This window comes from Sceloporus occidentalis, unplaced genomic scaffold (assembly GCF_023333645.1).
Source record: "Sceloporus occidentalis isolate IW3139 unplaced genomic scaffold, rSceOcc1.0.p SCAF_3, whole genome shotgun sequence".
NCBI classification, from domain to species: Eukaryota; Metazoa; Chordata; class Lepidosauria; order Squamata; family Phrynosomatidae; genus Sceloporus; species Sceloporus occidentalis.
This window is the reverse complement of record NW_028316983.1, coordinates 47,796,353-47,818,703: the sequence shown is the minus strand read 5'-3', so window position 1 is coordinate 47,818,703 and position 22,351 is coordinate 47,796,353. Positions and strand designations below refer to the sequence as shown.

Here is a 22,351-nt window from a genome sequence, read left to right as displayed (position 1 = left end):
TAAAAAAATTGGTTCTGTGTATAGAATAAACCACCTTGAGTGCCTATACCTGGAGAAAGGAGGGAAATAAATAAATAAATAAATAAATAAATAAATAAATAAATAAATCATACAAAGCAATATCTGCAGTAGATCCTGACATGCTCCTTCAACTCCAGCACCACCAACAATAGCTGTTTGCCAACACTACATATATAATGATGTGGATAGGAAAAGAATTGGATTATAGAATCATAGAATCGTAGAGTTGGAAGAGACCACAAGGGCCATCCAGTCCAACCCCCTGCCATGCAGGAAATCTCAATCAAAGCACCCCTGACAGATGGCCATCCAGCCTCTGCTTAAGACCTCCAAAGAAGGAGACTTTAAATATAACCTATTTATATTTAGAAAACCTGCCTTCTTTGGACTACAGCTCCCAGAATCCCTCAGCCAGTATGGCCATGAGTCATGTTGACCTGGGAATTCTTGAAGTTGCTGCCCAAAGGAGTAACGTTTCTAAGCTTTGCACAGGACCCACACCAACACCTCAGTTCTCTTTCAAATATTTTGGCACAGAAACAGATATGTTACAGAAGTTCCCATGACACTGAAGATAAAGTATGTGCCAGGCCTGAGCGGAAATGCAGAAATAGATTTAATATCATCTGCTAAGATTTGCAGCACGAGCTCCTTGCAGTCATGCTGTTTGCCTATGGAGGGAATGTGCAGTAGTGTCTGTCTCCTGAGAAAATAAATATATATATATATTTAAAAAGGCAATCTAGGAAGAATAGTTGAGACAGACAAGCAAACCTAATGCATTAAGTTCCCAGAGATAGCTGTGTCAGTCTTCAATAACTCATGGGAATGTGGCATGTGGCAACTGCACTATAAGAAAAGAGGAATCCAGTCAAGAAGGAAAGAAGCAGCAAACTGTCCAAGGCAACTGCGCTGTAAGCTATGCAAGCCAGGATGGAATCATAGTAGGAGTCCCTGCAGTGTTGACATGCCATTATTAGCACCCTCGAGATCAGAACTAGAAGAATGCTATGTGACAGCCTTGTAATTTGACAAATAAAGGTATTTGAACTGGTCAGAAATAATTATTTTTAGAACACTTTCAACATAGTGGGGTTTTTAAAGCAAATTTCTTTTTACCTTCTCAAGTTTATGGGAAAAAAAACATACTCAGAATGTTATAGCTGTCAGCTGATTGAGGCAAACAGCTTCAACTGATTTTTGTGACAACCGATAGATTAAAGACGAAAAGGTTCCTTTAAAAATCCTCCTTTGCTAAACAGTTTAGGAGAGCACAACAGCTCCACAAATACATCCATTTTCCCCACCCTCAAAGGAAAAAAAGGAATATGGGTGGGCAATCAACCCATATTTTGGTTTTGAGAGAAAGAGAGATTTTTAAATCACAAAGCTGTGACCAGCTCTTGAACTTCAGCAGGACTGGGCAGGTCCCTAAGCAACAGAGTTCATGCAAAAAGTTTCCCAAGAGAATGTAAATACAGAAAATGGTTATTTTTTCCCTGAGGAATTAGCAACTCTTTAAAAAACACCATAGGGCAGACTGGGATGCACATTTCACAGACTCCATGAACTTCACAGTATGAAGAAGAAAACCTGTAATGTGTCACTGATCACAATAACAAAGGGTCTTCACATGATACAAAGAGTCTAATCAAAGCCTTCTCATCTTTTCATCCTCACTTTCCACCTTAAACCTGCATGATTATCTGCAGAATGCCAACATTTCTCTATTATTCATCTGTCTCCACACATGTACACATAGCTATTTTACATGTTACTGTATTTTACAGACCGGCCTATGTCTCATTTGTCTGACTTTTTCCCCCCAGGCAGCTATGTCCAAAAAGTAAAAACCACAGGAAACATCACCTTGAGAGACATAAATAACTAAGACACATATGACCACAAAACAAGTCTGCTGCCTTTGTCAGTCTGGAAACAACTATTTTTAGTCTCTGGTGTCCAGTTCTTCTGTGATCCAGCAATAGGTTGCTTAAGAATTCAGGACACATGGTAAAATACCAAACCAAAATGAGAAGAATTTAGTTGAGTCCCATTGCATTCAACTTCTGATATCATGGCGTTGGAGGTGGTTTGGGAGAGGGGCATGAACCTTGGCTGTCAAAGCTGGCTGCTCGACCATGCCACTGAGGAAAGAAGAAAGGCAGCAAGTTATTGAACAGAGTCATGAACAAACAGTGCATAAAATCATATTAGTGGTCAGAACCAGAGATAGATTTCCTGCACAAGTGGGTGAGGGGACAGCACATTCATGCATCTCCCATAGGAATTTCCAGTTATAGTTTTTACCATCAAGACCCACCACATGTATGTAGGAGCTTTCCTATTCAAAATAATTGCAGAGTTGGATCCAGGCTTATCCAGGCTTGGAGAAAACTGTTTGAAATCAGTGGGACACTTCAATCATAACATACTGAAACCTCATTGTTTTCAATGGCTGTACTCAAAACATGAGTGATTCCACTCTATTGGACTCCAGTAAGGTACAGACATTGTGTCTGAGTAGCTCCTGGATCTGGTAATAAGAGGTACAGTATTAGAACTTCTGAATGGGATTGTACTCCTTGTGATGGAATAGAGTCAAAGTTTGGTGGTGCTCCTAAATCCATCACCTTCAGGGGAACTAATTCAGTAACAGTGAAAGCAATGCTAAGAGACATCTGTGGTTATGACTTCCTATTTTCAGCTTATCTTGGTATTTCAACTGCATCTGTTTGTGAACAGGGATAGCATGGCACTACATTCTATTCTTCGGTAATCTCTTGTTTGGATTACTGTAATGAACACTGCCTTAGGCTGCCCTTATTTGGAAAATAAAGTTAGTAAAGAATGGAACAACTATGATACATTACTAGCAACACCCTACCATACAGATACTAGATCTGTGCTAAAGGAAGTACACCAGTGGAGAGTCTGCTATGAAGGAATAGATATATAGAGAGAGTGGCATACAGATTTCCATTTGGTAATTGCACATAGATAGGCTTTCTCTGTAGTGGTATTCATCTTGTGGAATGATCTCCTATCAGTAGGCCCCAGTGCTGGTGTGCTGTTTTTACCTTGGCATTCCCTCTGCTATCAGCTGTTTGGAATGCCTTAATATGTTGTACTAAGAATATGTTGTACTAACTTGTATTCTTCACACTGATGGTGATTTTACTTATGATTTTGCTTATGATCAATAACACCTATAATCTTTCTATTGTATTAACCAACGTTCCTGCAAAAATAAACAGTAAACTTCCCCTTCAAAGCTAAAATTTCCTGACTGATTCCAAATGTGTAAATTCGAAACTTGATTAAAATTGGTTAATAAATGTGCATCTAGAGCAATAAATACATAAACAGAAATAAAATGTATTGGGAGGTATCTAGAATAGCTGACCAATTAGGTCTCAAACCTTAATACGGTATTTATTTTTCTCCCATTAGCTAAAACTCCTAATATGGTGAGTGTGATCTGGCATGTAGATTTGTATAGTATAACAGACAAACAGACACTATAAGATGTGGTACAGATTGCGGGGAGGGTTTTTTCCTCTTATTGTTATGTAGTGCAGTTGTTAACCACCACAAATGCCAGTGCCAAGTGATGTAAATGCCAAGTAATACAGAAATATTTCAATAACTAACCAACTAGGAGCACCTCTGTTTTGAATGCCTCCACATTGGATGGATGAATATTTTAAAGCATTGCCATGATCAATATAGCTATTTATTTCCATCCAAAATGTCAGATTGGATTGGAGAGAGGACAATTGCTTTTTCAGCTTCTATGGTATCTGTGAATTACAGCTCATATTGAACTTTTAATGTTGGGTTTCACAACAATATAAGCATCCTGATGAAAGATTAGTGTTTTCAGAGTGCTTGTGTGCAAATGCCTGATATGTTTGTATCTCTGCACTGTGAGAATAAATCATTATTTACTATTTTGCTGAATCTGAAAAATGAAAATAGTGAATGTGAATATAAAATAGAGTGGAAACTGCCTAGGCTATCTTTTTTATGTTGAGGTCTTTATGTTGCCTCCACTGAAATCTGTTGGGAACCATATTCTTGCAGTGAGTAGGACCACAGTCAAGAGTGGACAGATTTGGAAACATGACTCTTCATTTTGTTCAGTATGGGAAAGAAAAGGATATAGATCCAGTCTTCTCCAACTTATGCAAGCTCCCGCCATCAACTTTACAGTCAGTCAGGGAACAGTGTGTACGCATGTACATAAGCTAAAAACATCTTAAACATAACAATGAATTCAAATAGATTTAAAAGGTTTTAAAGTTTTTTTAAAGTTTTAAAATTTGAGATACTTTTATGAAGCCCAAAGGCCTTGATGAATACCCATGTTCCACAATTCCAAACAGCCAATATCCCACAACTGGGGTGCCACATTTGAAAAGCCTCTCTCATGTGTCCCCATACAGTATACTGTCATCACTGGTGGGATATAGAAGAGGCCCCCAGCAGATCTCAGTCCTCAGCCAGTCATATGTAGGGAGCGGCATTTCCTCAAATACACACTGTACTTTATCTTCACAAGGCGTACTTGTGTCCACATCTGTATTGTGTGTTCTTCTATAGGTAAGTAACTCTTTGCAGTTTGATAGCTGTCTGAATGTGTGTAAAGGCCTGCCGTCAAGAGCTCTCAAGAGGCCAGCATTATTGTCGAGAATAAGTTGTAGTTTATTGATGATACATCTGAGTGGTCTCAGCTGGGAGCTGTATGTCACTACTAGTGGGGTTTTGTCATTTTCTGTCCTCAGTGGATACAAGGAGAATGCCTTGCCACAAACCTGGATGACAACTCTGCCCACACATCTATTCAGGAAATGTAATCACAGGACCAAATGGTATCGTCCATAATATTAGAGGGACTTTCCTTGCTTATCCTCCAATGTGACTTATGTCATACTATGTCAACAAAGACCTTGGGCAAACAGTCCGGTGCCTACACCAGCAGACAAATAGATGTAAATCAGACATTAGGAATGTGTGTGTGTGTGTGTGTATATACACTGATTTCAGAACACTTCATTTTTCCTGGACATTCCATCTTGGACCTCAGTATAGCAGTCCTTGAACAAAAAGACTCCAAAGGAAGATTGGAAAGAGAAACAGCAGAATGCAATATATCAAAAAACTGCAGTCTATCAGCAGTGGATTGAACATAGGCAATGGTTTCCTGCCACACTACACATGTTATAACACTAGTTAAACCCATGGCTCATGGGGGTTTTCTTGGCAAATTCATCACATACAGTGGGACCTTGATATCTACTGGGATTAGGTTCTAGGAACTCCTGTGGATACCAAAATCTGTGGATGCTCAAATTCCATTAAATACAATAGCATAGTGAAATAGTATCCCTTATATGAAACGGCAACAACAAGATTTACTTTTGGAATTTATATTTTTAATATTTTCAAGCCGTGGATGCTTGAATCCATGGATACAAAGGGCTGACTGTATTCTTTTTGGCTGCCACACTACATCCCACTCATATCGTTATCTACTAACCTTGGCTTTAGGCAACATCCTTGCCTTGTCCCACAATGACTATTGTTAAAAATGAACTTGTCACCTCATCTCCACACAAAAACTCTGCACATTTGCATTTCTATGGACATTCTCACATACTGATTGCTATATAGATCTGTTTCTGGGCTTTTGACTCCACCAGATGCATCTGAAGAAGTAGGCTCAAGTCTATGAAAACTCATGCTACCAAATTTTATCTTTCAGTTAGTCTCAAAGGAGCTGCAAAATCCCTTTGCATATAATTACAGTGCAACAGGAGAGACAGGAAAAGCATAAGAAATGGGGAGGTTTAACAAGTAAGCAAGTTTTAGGGGACAATAGTTTTAGAGGACAAAGGACAACAGAAGGCAAGAACACAAAAATAAATGCACAAAGATAAGGTAATCCAAGTTCATATACACAATCTATCAACAAACTGCTCAGCAAACATATCAGGAGAAAGTGATAAAGAAACAGAATGGGATGTAGGATAGACAACTGAATTAAATGTTAAGAACAAGCAACAAGTAAAAGATGAATAAGTAGATTGCTTAGCAGAAGCAGAAGATTGGTTAGCCACAAAATGGGTACTCAAACAGGACAAAACCTATTTATAGTGAAGAGTAAGAATGAGATTTGTGCTGATGAAATCTCTTCATCTCTGAGCACTACAATTAAAGAAAGCAGTCACAAGTTGGGCAGGATTCAGAAAATAAAGGTCAATGGTAGAGCTGCAAAGGAAATTGTAAATAATTTTGGTATATATCAGATCTCAGGTTTTCATGCTGAATGATAAACTGTTTCAAAATCTGAGTTGAAAAGAAAGGGGAAACTTTTGGCTGTTTGCTCTTTGTCAGGTAGTACATGCCAAATATAATGAGCAACCAGTTTCAATTGTTTTCAGAGTTTAAACAAATATTTTCAAGTTATTTTAAATCCACCATTTTATCTTACATACTAAAAGTATTAGTAATATGTCAAATAATAAATACCATTACATGGTAGCAATCAGATACATTTTTTTAAATAAAATGCATAATTTTGAAATCAAACATCCTGTGTATATCAGACTACATAAGAAAGAAGGTTTTGAGGAAAATTTAAGCTTGTCTATGCTGGGGCGGGGAGGGAAATGTCGAACTCATCCTGAAACCAGTGCTGGCAGTTCTCACAACGTACAGCTACTCCAGGTAGATACCATGGTTCTGGCCCTTAAACTGACTTTGCTCTGAACTAAGCAAAATTGGGGGAAAGCACAGTATTTCCCTGTCTTTCCTTGTTGTGACCTCCAAGGGAGTGACTTGCATCAGCAGCAGTTGGGCAGCACAGTGGGAAGGTGCATATAGACAGCCCCCTGGCATTACTAAGGAGTTTAGCAGTAACACAGGGGCAGGAACAGCTCAGAGTATTCTGGTTGGTATAAATGAGCCCATATCTATGGTATAGCAGAGATTGGACCACAACTCCCAAAGGGCTCATCTGGACAGGGCCATTCTTAAGCTTTTCTGGCTTAAAATAAATTTGAAATACTTCCCCCACTCAAATGATTCTAACTATGATTAACTCTCTCCAGAGATGTTGCAGTGTTAAATTGTTAAACACAGATAAAATTGATGGGGTGCGCGAAGATACAAGCGTGTAACTGGCACTCATTAAGTAGATGATATACTATTTTAAACAAATAAATGCCATGGCACCAAAGACTGAACTGGTCTTATTAAATTTTAGATACGTTTTATGGCATTGAGCAAATAATAATGGGAATCTGTGATGCGAGACAAAGCCAAGCTCATCCTCCAGAAATCTCTGCTAAGTAGTAAACAGACTGCAGTTTGTTGTTGTTTTAAAAATGCTTTTTCTTGTAAAATGACCTTTGCTTTATACTGTACCAATAAATATTTGGAATGAAATAACATCACAGAACAAAGAAAGGGAGGGAGATTTGCTACAGAGGTAACTGCCTTGGGGATGCTCAATCCAGATGGTGGATTTTGCTATTGGCAAAAATAAATTTCCTGATGATAGCAGGAATCCTGTGATCCTTCACATTTGGCCATGCTGGCTAGTGCCAATGGGAGTCACAGTCTAACAATAGCGAGACGGCCATGTATCCTGTACTCCCAGTTGGGAGATAAGATGTATATGAATATCGATTAGCACAAAAGGGTCACTATGCTTTGGCTCAAAGATGAATAAGAAGAGCAGTTTTGAAAAGGCACGGGCATCCAGATAGTCCCTGTACTCCACTTCATATCACATTGGTTCCCCTAACCACTCTCACCAGATCACTGGTGTAACTAATACTGGTTTACAGAGAAGTGTAAGGCATCTGTTCAAGGTAAGTCAAATAGGAGAGTGCAAGACATGGGGAACAAGGTAGCAAAGCATGGCCAGTTAAGGCAAGGAAATAGAAAAAGAATGGAGTCAGTCAAGGCAGGCATGGTAGTGCAAACCCTCTCTGGATGTGGAAGTGGCACAATTAATCATTCCTGGCTCTGTGCTGCTATAGGTATCTAATGGACCAGCTGGATCATCCATTCTTGGAAGACATTTTCCCATTAATCTCATGTCCATAGTAATACTAAATTCAGGCATACCAAATCCAGCTGGCAGTCCAGAGTTATCTTATATGAGTAGCTAAAGAATACTAGTAAGCTTTAGCAACAATTGCTTTGTATATGCTCATATAGTATCCAGATGTTCAGTAATGCTGTGCATGTCAATTAGATGTATAGTTTATTTTTGGTAAGACTGGAGCAGTTGTTTTCAGAACAGCATAACGATACATGCTGAACCCATGGGAACACTCTTTGTCTTTGTTCATCTTGCCTATTTTCTACAGATTCTTAATTGGTCCTTATCAGGACGCAATGCCCAACATCTGTAACATCTGGTTTATATTCTTTTCCATATTCTCAGAGGATCTGTATGCTCTGCAGCACTTGGTTTAGCAGTTTGGGATTTTCATTTATTCATGAGTGCTTCCTATCCTGCATGTTGCTCAGTTTGCCTTAGCAAAAGTAGATCAAAAGAGTACATTTTGTACTTGGACCTAAAGGTGAAGGTTTGTGATGGTAATTAGCACCTGTGAAAACTCCCATTTAAATGAGGCTGAGTAAGGCTTTAATCTTGACTAGGCTTTATGGTGGTTGCTCCTCTTCCCCAGATGGCTGTCCCCATACTGCAGTCCCAGTTTTGGCACCATCCCATCTTTTTTTAATGGTTCAGATAGTCTGAATGTATTCTAGTTTGCATCTTTATAATAACAGCTGCAACCTGGATAGGAATTAAACTACTTTGAATTCAATCCACTCCTGCTCTTCTGTTTAAGGAAGGGCTTTGTTTGTTGGCTTGTTTCTTGTTTTGGTTTGGTTTTGGTCCAGAAGGGTTGGCTTCAGCAAACTTCCCATTTTCACTGTGGAGCCTCACACCCACCAAAATCTACTCAGGAGGATTGGTGGATCTTCTGCCATTGAGAGACATTATACATGAGAATATAAAAGAAAGGGATAATTTCAACCCCCCTCCTCTCAATTTGTGGATGTCTCTGTTGAATCATACAGTCTTCTGTAAATGGAAGAACAGTAGCCTTGGATGCAGTTAATGTGTAACTATTTATTTATTTATTTATTTATTTATTTATTTATTTATTAGTCAATGCATATATATCCCTTATGGTAGCTGGGGGATTTAAAGACATGTGATCAACCTTTTCATTGTTAAATGATAATGATTTGACATTCATATTGCCAGATGTGTACATCTTTTTTGCTGACTAATACCAGCAATCCTGTGCATGCTTGCTTGGTAGTATGCCTTAATGAACTCAAGGAATATTATATCTGAGTAAAGATAGCACCAGGCAGATTTGTCATAATGTGATGGGAAGTTTCAGCCAATTGTAAACCTTTTGTGGTAGGAGAAGGCTGGATGCAGCCTCCAATGGCTTCAAGACCAAGGCAGCCCTTTGCCAGAAGTGGCCACCAGTGTGTTAGATACTGTAGATAACAGTGGTTTCATGTTTGGAAACTTTGTTTACTGCCTACTGACAATTTATAATAGGCTCTGACCATTAAAAAAAATCAAACCATGAAATCTGAAATCCAAAAGAAGGAAAGAAAGAGAAAAAGGAAAAGGAGAGAGGAAGGAAGGAAGGGGTAAGTAAATAAGCCAGGTTTTTTTTTCTTATTTGGAGAATTTGATTCCCTGGAGCAACAAGGTAGATTGGTATATGTAAGCTTTAATGGGACTTTTAGCTGTTGTTTGAAATGGGTATCTACTACAGTGAGAGTTTCTGGCTTTCTTCCTCTCCTCTGAGAAAGACGATCCAAGCAATTTCTTTCCTTTCCTTTTTTACTTTGTTTGCTCTTCTTCCAAAATAAAATACCAGGTAGATCTCCAGGGGGTAAAATTTAGTGTTAGAGACAAAGTCACCAGATCCCATCTGACCTTGAAAGCTGAACGAGGTCAACCTGGTTAGTACTTGGATGGGAGAACACTGACAAATACCAGGTACTGCAAGCTATATTTCAGAGGAAGGAACTGGCAAAACCACCCCTGAGAATTCCTTGCCTATGAAAACCCCATGAAATTCATGGCATACCACACACAGAGACAAACTCAGAGAATATGTATACTTTGAAGTGTTTGTTCTAGGATCACAACAGCTTCTTGTCCCAGATGGGTCCTGCTCAGCCTCAGATTAACATATGACAGAGAAAGAGAAAGGAGGGGAAGAAAAAAGACCCACTTTAAGCTGCTGAAGAGTGCAGTTCAAAGTGAAGCACTGTTTACAGTGAGCTGGGCTTATTAACACTGTTCTAATACTATTCCTAGGTTAGCAAGGGGGAAAAGGCTGAAGCTGGGGGATAGCATATGGTTTATTCACTGTTCATGAATAAAGCATATAGCCTCTGCTGAAAACCACAGGATAGCTGCTGGTCATGCTTCTCATAATCCCTGCACCCAGTGTGCCATAGTTTTATGTTCTTTGAGCTGCATTATTTAATTGGGAATGTCATATGGATCGATTGTGTATATAGACTCCTTTCAACTTAGTAAGCTGTCAAGAGTCCTTAGTTGAAAAGACGTATATTGCTCATTCACTGGACTTCTGCTAGGGATGCATTTTAATATGAAGATTTCAGGGTATTCATATTATGTCTGTGTTTTTTACATAAAAATCAGCAATGTTCACAACAAAAAAAAGTTGTGCAAAATTAGCAACGTTGCACAACAAATCTATTTGTGTGCAACATAACTGATTTTGCAAAACACTACTATTTTTTAACATAAGAAACAGGAGTTTCAACTGTAAATGGTTTTCTCAAAATGGGTTCATAGATATGTGTTCCAGCCCATCCGCCAAACAAATCCAAAGTATTATTTCACTTAAAAATAGTTAATGGATCAGGATCAAAATGTTGCACATTCTTTATTTTGGCCCTATTAGACAGCACACAAACTTTGTGACTCTTTGTTCAAGCATGGGGATTTATATAGCTTAACAGACAGACAAACATAAAAATTATAATATTGATTTTCCTCTGTGTGGAGATGTTTTTCTTTGACATGCAATAAGCCTTAGGAAGTACAAACACTGTTTAGGCTTTTCTGCTTCTGTAAGCTTGCCACTAGAACATTATGCTTTGGAGTTATTTCTGCCCTGTGGCCAACACATGTCTTTCATTTAGTCTGAAAGGTGCTACAAGATCTCTTTGCATACCAATTTTCCAGACTAACATGGTTATGTTTTATGAATTTTACCATGTTGGAAAATTATCAGTGTTTTGGATTGTAGATTTCTTATCAACTCATGCTACTGCACATATCTGTTCCATTAGCTCCTTCTCTAATTTCCGGTTCTCTGTTGTAATTCTAGCTTTGAAGTCCATGGGTGGCTTGTGTTCTGTATGCAGGCCATTCTAGCACTGTGTGCTGTCTGCTGAACATGAGCGAAGGTTCCAAATATGAACTGGATTGTTTAAAAGTATGCAAGCCTGAGATGAGTTCATATGCTTGAGGACTGAGGTGTCTGGGGCAAAGCAGGGGTTGGGCTGCATACATTAATAATAATAATAATAATAATAATAATAATAATACTGTTCCCGCTTTTCCAAAAGAGATCAAAGCGGGTTACAACAAGGGTATAAAAAATTATACAAGGGTATAAAACATTAAACAAACAGTATATACACATCATAAAAACACTCTAAAGTTAAAAACACCATAAAATTACAGAGAATAAAAATCAAAACAAAACTAGCTGGAAGACAACTTATATGATGGGGAGAGAGCAGATATCACGACACATGGGGGAAAGCCTGTTGGAAGAGATAGGTCTTGAGCTTCTTCCTAAACAGGTCAAGGGAGGCAACAGAGCAGAGCTTGCCGGGAAGGGCGTTCCAGAACTGCGGGGCCGAGTTGGAAAACGCCCTCTGTGCAGTCAAGGTGTACTTTGACTTAGGAACCCTCAACAATTGCTTCCCGTCCGATCTGAGAGTGGGGGTGGATTATATGGGGAGAGGTGGTCCTCCAAGTATCCTGGGCCCAAGCCATTAAGGGCTTTATAGGTAATAACCAACACCTTGTATTGCACCCGGAAGCGAATAGGCAGCCAATGAAGATCTTGCAAAATAGGTGTTATGTAGCTAGTCCTGGGACATCCAGTGACTAACCTTGCTGCCATGTTCTGTACTAATTGAAGCTTCCGGGTTTGGTACAAGGGTTGCCCCATGTAGAGCGCATTACAGAAATCCAACCGAGAAGTTACCAGAGCATCCATTTCAAGGTCCTCCCGGCCCAGGTAGGGTCGCAGCTGTCGTATCAGCCGAAGCTGATAACAGGTGCTCCTGACTGTCACATCCACCTGAGATGTGAGGTGGAGCGACGAGTCCAGAAGCACCCCCAGACTGCGAACTGAGTCCTTCAGGGGGAGCGTGACCCCATTCTAGACAGGTGGAGAAATCTCCTTTCCCGGGCCAGGAGAACCTATCACAAGTACTTCCGTTTTCTCTGGATTCAAGCTGAGTCTGTTTTCCCTCATCCAGCCCATTACTGACTCCAGACAGGAATTTAGAGGAGAGATGCCATCCCTAGTCACTGCATCAGTCGGAGACACAGAGAAACGTATTTGAGTGTCATCAACGTACTGATAACACCACGTCCCGTGTCTCCGGATGTTCTCTCCCAGCGGTTTCATGTAAATGTTAAATAGCATGGGGGACAGAATGGCTCCTTGAGGGACACCAGATGTAAGCTCCCTCTTGTCGGAGCACATGTCCCCCAGCTGCACCATCTGGAATCTGCCCGAGAGGTAGGAACGAAACCACTGGAGTGTAGTGCCCCCGATACCTAACTCCCTCAGGTGTTCCAGAAGGATACCATGGTCAATGGTATCGAAAGCCGCTGAGATGTCCAAAAGCACTAACAGGGACACGCTACCCCTGTCCATGCCCAGACGGAGATCATCGACCAGGGCGACCATGGCAGTCTCAACTCCATAGCCCGCCTGGAAGCCAGTTTGAAATGAGTCTAGAAAATCCGTTTCATCCAAGATCGCTTGAAGCTGGAAGGCAACCACCCTCTCGATCACCTTCCCTAAAAAAGGCAGCAGCGAAACAGGCTGATAATTATTTTGAATCAGGGGGTCTAAAGAGGGCTTTTTTAACAAAGGTTTTACAGTGGCCAATTTTAGACTAGATGGAAACCGCCCTTCCCTCAAAGATGAATTAATTATACGGTGTAGCATACTAGTTACAGCCGTTCCCCCCTGAGCTGCCAGCCATGAAGGACAGGGATCGAGAGAGCATGTCATCTTCCTAACACTTTCAAGAATCTTGTCCACTTCCTCAGTACTCACAGACTCAAAATGATCCAGTATAACAAAGTTCACGGAAGCTCTGGAGACCTCTACTCTGAATTCTGAAGAAATACTGGCGTCGAAATCAGCCCTTATCCGAGAGATCTTATCCGCGAATAAGTTGTTAAACTCGTCACAGCAGGCTTTAGATGGTTCCAAAATAAGGTTCAGGGAGGGGGGCAGTTGGGTAAGCTCCCTCACTACCCTGAACAGCTCTGCCGGACACGACTCCGCGGACGCAATACGTGCAGCATAGAACGAATGCTTTGGTGCACTTATTGCCATTCCGTAGGCCTTCAAATGGGACTCTAGGAGTGCCTTGTCGGCTAAGTGCTGGTGTCTTCGCCAGTTGTGCTCTAGTCGTTGCAGAACCCGCTTCCTTTCCCTGAGATCTTCCGTATACCAGGGTTGTTTTTTGGAAGCAGGCCTGAAAGGACACTTGGGAGCGATACTGTGTATAGCCCTGGAGAGATCTGTATCCCAGGTGTTAGTCAGGGCATCAACAGAATCACCGCCAGTTCCAACCATATACCCCTCTAGGGCTTCTTGGAACCTTTTGGGTTCCATCAGCCTTCGAGGGTGGACCATCCTAATAGGTCCGCCACCCCCGGGAGGGATTTGGGTAGATGTCTTGAATTTAGCCTCGACCAGAAAATGATCCGTCCATGACAAGGCGGAGACATTGGTTACCTCCACCCCCGGAATTTCCATGTCTGTACAAAAGACGACATCGAGCGTATTACCAGCCGAGTGCGTAGGCCCAGAGACCAGTTGGGACAGGCCCAGGGCAGTCATGGTAGACATGAACTCCCGAGCTGCACCAGTTGGACCTTGGCTGGCCTTGAAGGGGATGTTGAGGTCCCCCAGGACAAGAAGCCTAGGGGACTCCAGCACCAGCTCCGAGACCAGCTGTGTCAGCTTGGCCAGGGAGTCTGTTAGCGCACGGGGTGGCCGGTAGACCAATGGAATCCCCAAACTGTCCCTGGCCTTCAGGGTCAGGTAAATGCATTCGATATAGTCAGTTTGTCGGACATGGTTCCTGGTCAAGGAAAGGGTGTTCTTATGGATTAAGGCAACACCCCACCCCCCCACCTAACCTGGTCTGGTCCTTGACTGAGTACCCAGCTGGAAGGGTCTGTGCCCACACCGCTTCACTCTCAGGCCCAAGCCAGGTCTCAGTAATGCAAGCCAGGTCGCAGCACTTATCCTCTATCAGGTCATATATGATGTGGGACTTATTCCTTACAGACCTGGCATTGCATGACAACAACTTGATCAAAAGTATCAGTAAACATGCATTCATAATAAAGGTGCAGTGCTTGTTACTGTATAACAAGTTCTTTTTACAGACCCCAAAGGAAACTTGAAAATCTTTTCAGCCTGTTTAGCTGGATATTGGGCATGTATGCAAATAAAGTTTTAAACAAATAGTTTACATACCTCCTTATAGGATTTCTTTACCTCTACTAGTGGGTGCCAATGTGCAATCGGTTTGCGTGGGTAAGCCAGCATTTCATTCCAGTGGTCTCGGCCTAATCCTTCAGCACTGTTGGCTACACGACAAACTCCAATAATTTCATTATGGCCAACTCTGAAAGTTTTAGATACTTGTTTTAGATATGATTCAACCTCCTTTCTCCACTAAATCATTTATATTACTCCTCATTCTTCCATTTCTTCCATTATTATTATTATTAGTAGTAGTATCTTTCCCCAAAACTGGGACCCAGAGCAGCTCACAATATTAAAAGAACAGTACAATAAAAATATAGAAAAGTGTCCCTCTTGCATACCCTGCAGCTATCCTAATTAATTCTTTATTGTCCCACTTTTCAGCGACTTATAAAATGTTCCAGCGTCTCTCTCTTCCTCCCACTTTCCCCATCATTCTCATCTTACTTCCATGGTACAAAAAAGGTTCAAAGTTTAAATGTAGCTTGCACTCAATTAAGTCAACAGGGAGAAGAGGAAAGGAAGGAGTGGAATTTTGCCCTTCCCTGTAGACTTGGGCAACATCAAACTGCTGCTGTCCACCTTAGCTTGTTTGTTCTTCCCCATTAATTTCTTTAGCCAGTTTGTCCACATTCTGATGTTGTGTGGCCATGTGTCTGGGTTTTTACCTGTGAAATGTTGGAGAGTATACTCCTGCCTAAGCTGTACCTAGCTGTTAAACATACATCTCATTCCTTCTTGCTTTGGGACCTTGCCTCTTCTTTGTTCTGTTTCTGCAGGCTCATGATGGCTTGCAATATCTAGTCCGATGCTCTAGCCAATATTTCCTCAACCTACTTTATCTTTAGTCCTTGCAGTTAGGCACAGCCAGAATAACAAATCATTTTCTTTCTTTTTCTTTTTTTACAGATGTTATATGTCTTTAACATCTGCATAGCAGGCATTCATGGAGAAAAACCTACCCCATCATTGTATTTCCATGCTAGAGAAAAAAATACCAGTTGATTTTTTCTCGCTGTCATTGATGCTTAGTATACACACTGCAAGGCATAATTGGCTGTTGCTAACCTCTTAGATTCCAAACTGGGTATGGGGAGGTGGCACTATAAAGTGTATGGAGTCCTGTGCCCTCCTCATGTGGAAGAGTGATGAACAGTACAGCAAAGCTTGTATTAAATGCTATGTGTCTTTAGGGGCAGTAGTAGATAATTAGGGCCACTTAATGTGCTGTGTTCCCTTCTTGCCTTGTCCTTGGTTGATAATTTCAGGGTGTCTCAGAATCCTCTCCCTCTCTCTGGAGTATGTAACAAAAGTCAGTGGCATCACTAAGTTTGGTATCACCCCCCAGGCAGCCATCCATTTTAGGAGAGACAACATGGGGACATAAGAGGGGGAGGTGGTGGTGGCCTCCCTGTCCTGCCCAAGCTGCCTGGCAGAGCCCCCCAGCTGCCCCCTCTGCCTGCTCTGGCCTGCTGCCACCCTGCACCCCCTTTGCCGCTGCCTCCCATTTGGGGCTTTTCTTCAGCCTTAGCTCTCACCTTCAAGGTGTCACCTAGTGTGGTCTGCACCCCCTGCACCACCAAATGACACCCCTGGTTAAAGTTGCTGTAAACTTGTATCTCTCCTACCCTGGCGGAGTTCTTATAAACAAATTACTTTTCCTTTTGTGTAAATGGCCTTTGTGCTTAATTAAATCATATATATTTCCATGCATCTCTAAAACAGCTTATGATGTTCAGGGCTCTGTCATGCTGCAAAATTATAGCATCATGTTGTATAATTCCACATAGTTCCATGCTATGGAATCCTGGGATTTGTTGTTTAGGGAGGGGTGTATAGATTTTGCATCCAGAGAGCTTTAGAGCTTCACCAAACGACTCATCCTAGGATTCCATAGGGCACAGCTACAGCAGATACAGTGGAATCATAGTACTATAAATGTGTAGCATGACTGGACCCTAGACTCAACACATCTTCTGGCTTAGTGCCTGGGGAAAGCCTAAGGGCAGTGACCTCTCTGTGTGTGCAACCAAGATACAGTGTTTAGTTGATACTAAACACTGACAGGTGGATTGTAAGGCATTGTTGATAATATTCCACATCCAGAATTCCCACAGGTCTTGTGCCAGCTTAAAGCTGAAGCAGAGTCAGTTCAGAGAATCCAGCTATGCTCCTTTTCCCGAAGCCATGGGAGCTCAGAGACACACCCAAACTACTGAAGGTGAAAACAACTGAAAAACCAAGCTTAGTGCATCTAAGTGACCTGGTGTGTCTTCAACAGAAGCCAGCCATGTAATCAAATGAGTCATGCAATGGAATTTAACAGGGGCAGGGAGGTGAAATGGCCAAAATTAGATTTGCAGAGACACTCACTTACCGGTCGTAATCCATAACCGAGATAAGCAGACTGACTTGGTCCATGTTTTCTGGAGGGATATCAAAGATTATTGCCTCATTGTAGGTAGGATTAAGTGTGTTTCTCTTTATGGTGGTTTTCTTCTTTTTTAGCCTTCTTCCATCACAGAGTAAAGATACCTTGACATAAGGATCTGGAAAGCAGCAGAAAGGAAAATGGCATTGTTGAGAAAACACTTTCTTTTCCCCCAGTGTTTACAGGAAGGCCACCCACATGACCACATGAGATACTGAACATGAGAATGAGTCAAGCAAGAACAGGGTGGCAAGCTATCTGCTCTCTTCTACATAGAGCCTACATGTATACACCTCTTATCTACAGCTTATAACTATCACACAAGCAGTATGGGAATTGTATTCCAAATAATTAACTTTTCTGCTGCACATATAGACTTTGTAAGCTATCGCTATGCATCCTGGGACCTTGAAAAAGTACAGCTTCTGATGGGATAGAGATAGATTCCAGGAACACAGTCTGAATATATGTAAGTGCAGAACCCATGAGGAATTAGCTTTGCTGCCATAATCTTTCTTCCCTTACAGCTTTAGAATCCCCATTTGATTTTTGACAACATGGCTCTAAATAAGAATGACAACTGTGCTGAAAAAAGACTTGATCAGAATATAGTATAACAGTTCCTCTTTCTTGCTCTCTATTTGTTATTGTTAATGTGCCATCAATTTGGCTTTGATTTATGGCAATCCTATGAAAGAGCGAGACCTCCAAGTGACCCTGTTATTAAGAGCCATGCTCACATCTTCTAAACTTAGGGATGTGGCTTCCTTGATTGAATCAGTCCACCTATAATGTGCTCTTCCTCTTTTCATACTGCCTTCTACATTATAGAACATCATTGTCTTTCCCAGTGAGTCACTGGGGTGAAACAGACAGGCAAAATAAAGTGGTTTCCAGCTGCTTTGAAGGTGAGACGTTTATATGATGCATTCCTCAAAAGCGGTTGGAAACCAAAATGAAGCCTCGCTTCGGAGCTAAAAACTGGAGCAAAAAGAAGCCGGGATATTAAAGATTCCAGACGGAAAATGTGAATCTTTGCAGCTGTGTGTAAATGACCCAGCATGAATACAAGACTGCAACAAAGCAAAAAATGAATGCACGGTTGAAGACACAGTTCCCCCCTCAAAATAGCCCTGTGAGAAATATTTAAGTTCAAAATGTCAGCTAATTGTTGGAGGAGGTGAAAAATGGTGGTGGTGGTGAATAAATAGAATATCCTGGAAAAGGGAAGGCCAGCTGGCTGAAATTCTGCATGTAGGCTCCCACCCTTCAATATTTTGTTGCAGCTCCCACTGTAACATTCCATTGTTGAATGTTTTCTCAGAATCTGTTTACACTTTTATTCTTACTTGTAGATTCACTTCATTCCGTTATGTTGGAGAGCAGAAAGATCTAGAGTAGTTTAAGTTCTGTTATATGGGAGAAGGTCTGCCAGCCAGCCATCAGTTCAAGACCTTGTATGTGTATATGGTCCATCTCTTTTCTTTGGGGAAAGGGAGTGGTCACCTTCTGCCTTTCCTGCAGATTGCCTCTTTTCCCTGCAGAGTTTTCTAGACCTGTTTCCTGTACTCATTACAGACTTGGTTCATTTTTACTTTCTTTAATGGGATGCAGATGTCCTTCATCTATGATGCTATCCTCCAGCTCTCTGATTGTACTTATACCTTGCACACCAATTTCCTTTCCTATGCTAAATATCTGTGAACTAGTTTCAAGAAAGCAAGTCATATACTTTTTTTTTTTACCAAAAAGTAGCTACTTTTTTTAGTCAATGAAGAGAGATAGAAGGGAAAAAAAATAGGGCATCAGTACTTTACTAGTTGCCCCAGAGACCGACTTTAGCAAATTGCTCTTGAGTTTCCAACCTTGCACGAGTGCTGTGTAGGCTGCTTGAGAAAATCACTCTGTATTTTGAAATTCCAGTAACTAAATTGTGCATCACTGCAGAACTACTGAGGTGTTTTCCTTCTGAACCATTAAGTCTCAGTGGTTCAGACTGCATCATGTATTACTTGAACAGAAATGCTTGTCTGCTCAAATAGTTTCACAGCTATTGGGGTTGTAGATTAAAATGTTTTTCAGCAAAATGCAGAAACTGACACATAGAAGCGTGGGTCATTAAAAGGAGCTGTTCTGACAGAAACTCAGATATTATTTGCACAAGATTCTCCCCAAAAGAATTACACATGCTTGACTGTTGTTTGCTCCCATTATTCATAGGGCAAATGATAAGATATAGAACTTGCAGCTCGGTAAGGTTAAGGGAGCTATCCTATGATTCCAAGGATCATAGGGGTCATAGAATAATAAAAGGGTTTGTGGGTTTTTTGTGGGTTTTTCGAGCTATGTGGCCATGTTCTGGAAGAGTTTATTCCTGACATTTCACCAGCATCTACGGTTGGCCACAGATGCTGGCGAAACGTCAGGAATAAACTCTTTCAGAACATAGCCACATAGCCGGAACATTCACCTGAAACATTTCAAAGCCACTTATAAATGGGGTCTTTTTCTGCCTTCTCTCACTACAAACCCCTGTGTCCCCACAAATTTCTAAAAATGGACAAAGTGGGAACAAAAATGATTCACTGCCACTTCTACTACCCTACAGATGCAATGGTGTGGTCTTTAAAGAATATACAGGGCAGAGATCGGCCCTCCCTCCTGCACAGCTGTCCACTCTGCTCTAGATTATTCAGCAAGCCTACAGAGACAGACATGGATTGAAAAGGAGGAAGGACTAAAGGCAGGGCAGCTGCCAGTTCCAAAAATCTGATAAACTGGTGCCAGCTTGGTGGAAGCTAGGGTACATTATTTCAAGGAATTGCACTCTTCCTGCCTTCCTGTGAGTCAGGCAGAAGAACAGGAGGTTGAATCCCAAGCCTCCTCAATGCATCCTCTTTGTCCCAGTATTTCCCTCAGATCACCAAAGGCAGAGTGGCAAGGAAAGTGGAATTTTCCATTCCATAATAGGGAGGCCTAGGACAATTTAGTTCCTTTTCAGCCTACAAATCTGCTAAAGATTGTGGTCCTCAAGAACCTCTGCCAAGGACCATTGGGTTGTGATCTAAGCTACTATTGTAATGTTTTGGGAAATTGACTTCTTTGACTTCTTCTGGCATAATGTCTTCCTACCCGGGAGTATTTGTGAAATAAATTCCAGACAAAACTGGATGTGGAAAGGGTTACATCTAAATTGAAGACCATCTCTTTTATTTTTTAGAAGGTGTTTATAAGCAAGTGATGTCAAGAATGTAGTCTTCTACCAAATTCATCCTTTAATTCTTAATGTTTTATTTAAAAATCCACGTGGTTTGTATTTTTAATATAAATATTTTCCAAAATGAGAAAACTATTATTTTGGAGCCAAAAATTTACAACAATATTAGATACATCTGGAAAGTCATGTAATTTTGAAAAAGGTGAAGGGTATGTTTCCTAATGCTCCAAGATAACTTCTAATTACAGTTAGCCCTCTGTATCCATTGATTCTTTATCCAGTTGAAAATATTCTTTAAATAAAATTCTGGAAAGTGAACTTTGATGTTGTTATTTTATATAGGGGATATCATTTTAATGGGACTTGCACATTCACAGATTTTAGTATCCACAGGGGGTCCTGGAATCAAACCCCAACAGATACCAAGGGCCCAGTGGATATTATGTCCTGCTTAAATGTATCCATATCATTTTTTAAAAAATGAATTAGTTTTTTGACTCTAGTGACACAGTTTCAGACAGCCATGTCATCAGAACCTTCAAAAATGTCCTCTGACTCCAACCAAAATGTATTGAATAGCAGTTAGACTATGCATGACATTATATTCTATGTAGGTGTGAAAGATAAAATTGCTGTTCCACAATTTTGTTTTAATCAATGATATTAATGGCAAAAGTGGCATATAGAGAAAAATGCATGAGACAGCTTCTTGACCAAGTATTAAAATAAACATCGGCACAGAAGCTAAATCAATGAAATATAACATTATTGCCCTATTTCAAGCAAGGAAACACTTACCTGAGTAACCAGTAATATCCATTGCTTTTAGATTCCTGCATTTAATGACTGTTAAAGTGAGGCGACCTGCAGTTGGCAGATAACAAAGGGAAAACATGATCTCCCCCAGGTCCACACTTTCCTTGAATAAAAGAGAGAACATGGTGCATTAGAAACAGGGAAGAAGATAATTTAGCAGATTGTTGCACTGCTACATCTTCTTTATGTTTACCTCTCATGCCCAACAAGGCAAGGCACGAGTGGAAAAATTTGTTCATTACTTACTTCAATTTTGAAATTAATTACTCTATCTGAGTAAATAAATGGTGTATACTCAGGCATCTATAATTACCCGCACATGTGCAAAATTGATAAGATGCTACATCATAGCTAGTGGATATGACACTTTAACTATATTCAAATCATTGTCTGAAGGAAAATCCTGTCATTTGTTGTGTGGTGGCCTTTCTCTCAGAAGCTTAGGATGCTTTCTTTTTATTTTTAATAATTTTTATTATAAACACATGTACATACAAAGTATAGAAAAAAACAGATAAAACAAACACATAACAATACATTTATACATATTTCATTTGTGTATGGCTTATTTAGTTAGGATGAACCTCCTAGTATCTCACAGCTATTCTTTTTCTTTAGAAAAAATATTCCCAATCTTCTGTACATTTTGTCATACCATGGTCTCTATGTTTTGCTGTTTTTATTTACTTTATGCTGTTTTGTTATGTTTTTATGTTAAACAGTTGGTAGCATAAAGTTCTATTGGTAAGGTCTTCTTTATTAAAGAAGAGAGCAGTTCCAATTCTTTATCCTTTTATTGTTTTTAGTATGTGATTAAAAAGTTGGAGAGATTATTAAAATTCTCCACTTTTCCTACTATTTCATCCTTCCAAATCTTGATTAAGATTTTTCAATATATACATAAGTATAACCAAAGCGCATGTAATGGGGTTATAGAGTAGAGAAAGAAACATTTCATACATTATCTTTTATCGTCTAATCTCAACACAGGTTATATTTCTTTACAACCTT

General features: G+C 40.4%; 1 protein-coding gene across 1 annotated transcript in view; it reads right to left on the bottom strand.

Annotated features, from left to right (window-relative positions):
• Window positions 1-264: 264 nt before the first annotated feature.
• Window positions 265-22,351, bottom strand: part of LOC149315887 (synaptotagmin-6-like) — a 197,234-nt gene continuing 175,147 nt past the window's right edge. Inside the window, exons 4-7 of the mRNA XM_089514367.1 lie at window positions 21,323-21,443; window positions 17,254-17,425; window positions 14,865-15,015; window positions 265-2,168 (exon numbers count right to left, since the gene is read on the bottom strand). Of these exons, the coding sequence (XP_089370493.1) occupies window positions 2,097-2,168; window positions 14,865-15,015; window positions 17,254-17,425; window positions 21,323-21,443 (516 nt within the window). The 3' untranslated portion in view covers window positions 265-2,096. The remainder of the gene's footprint in view (window positions 2,169-14,864; window positions 15,016-17,253; window positions 17,426-21,322; window positions 21,444-22,351) is intronic.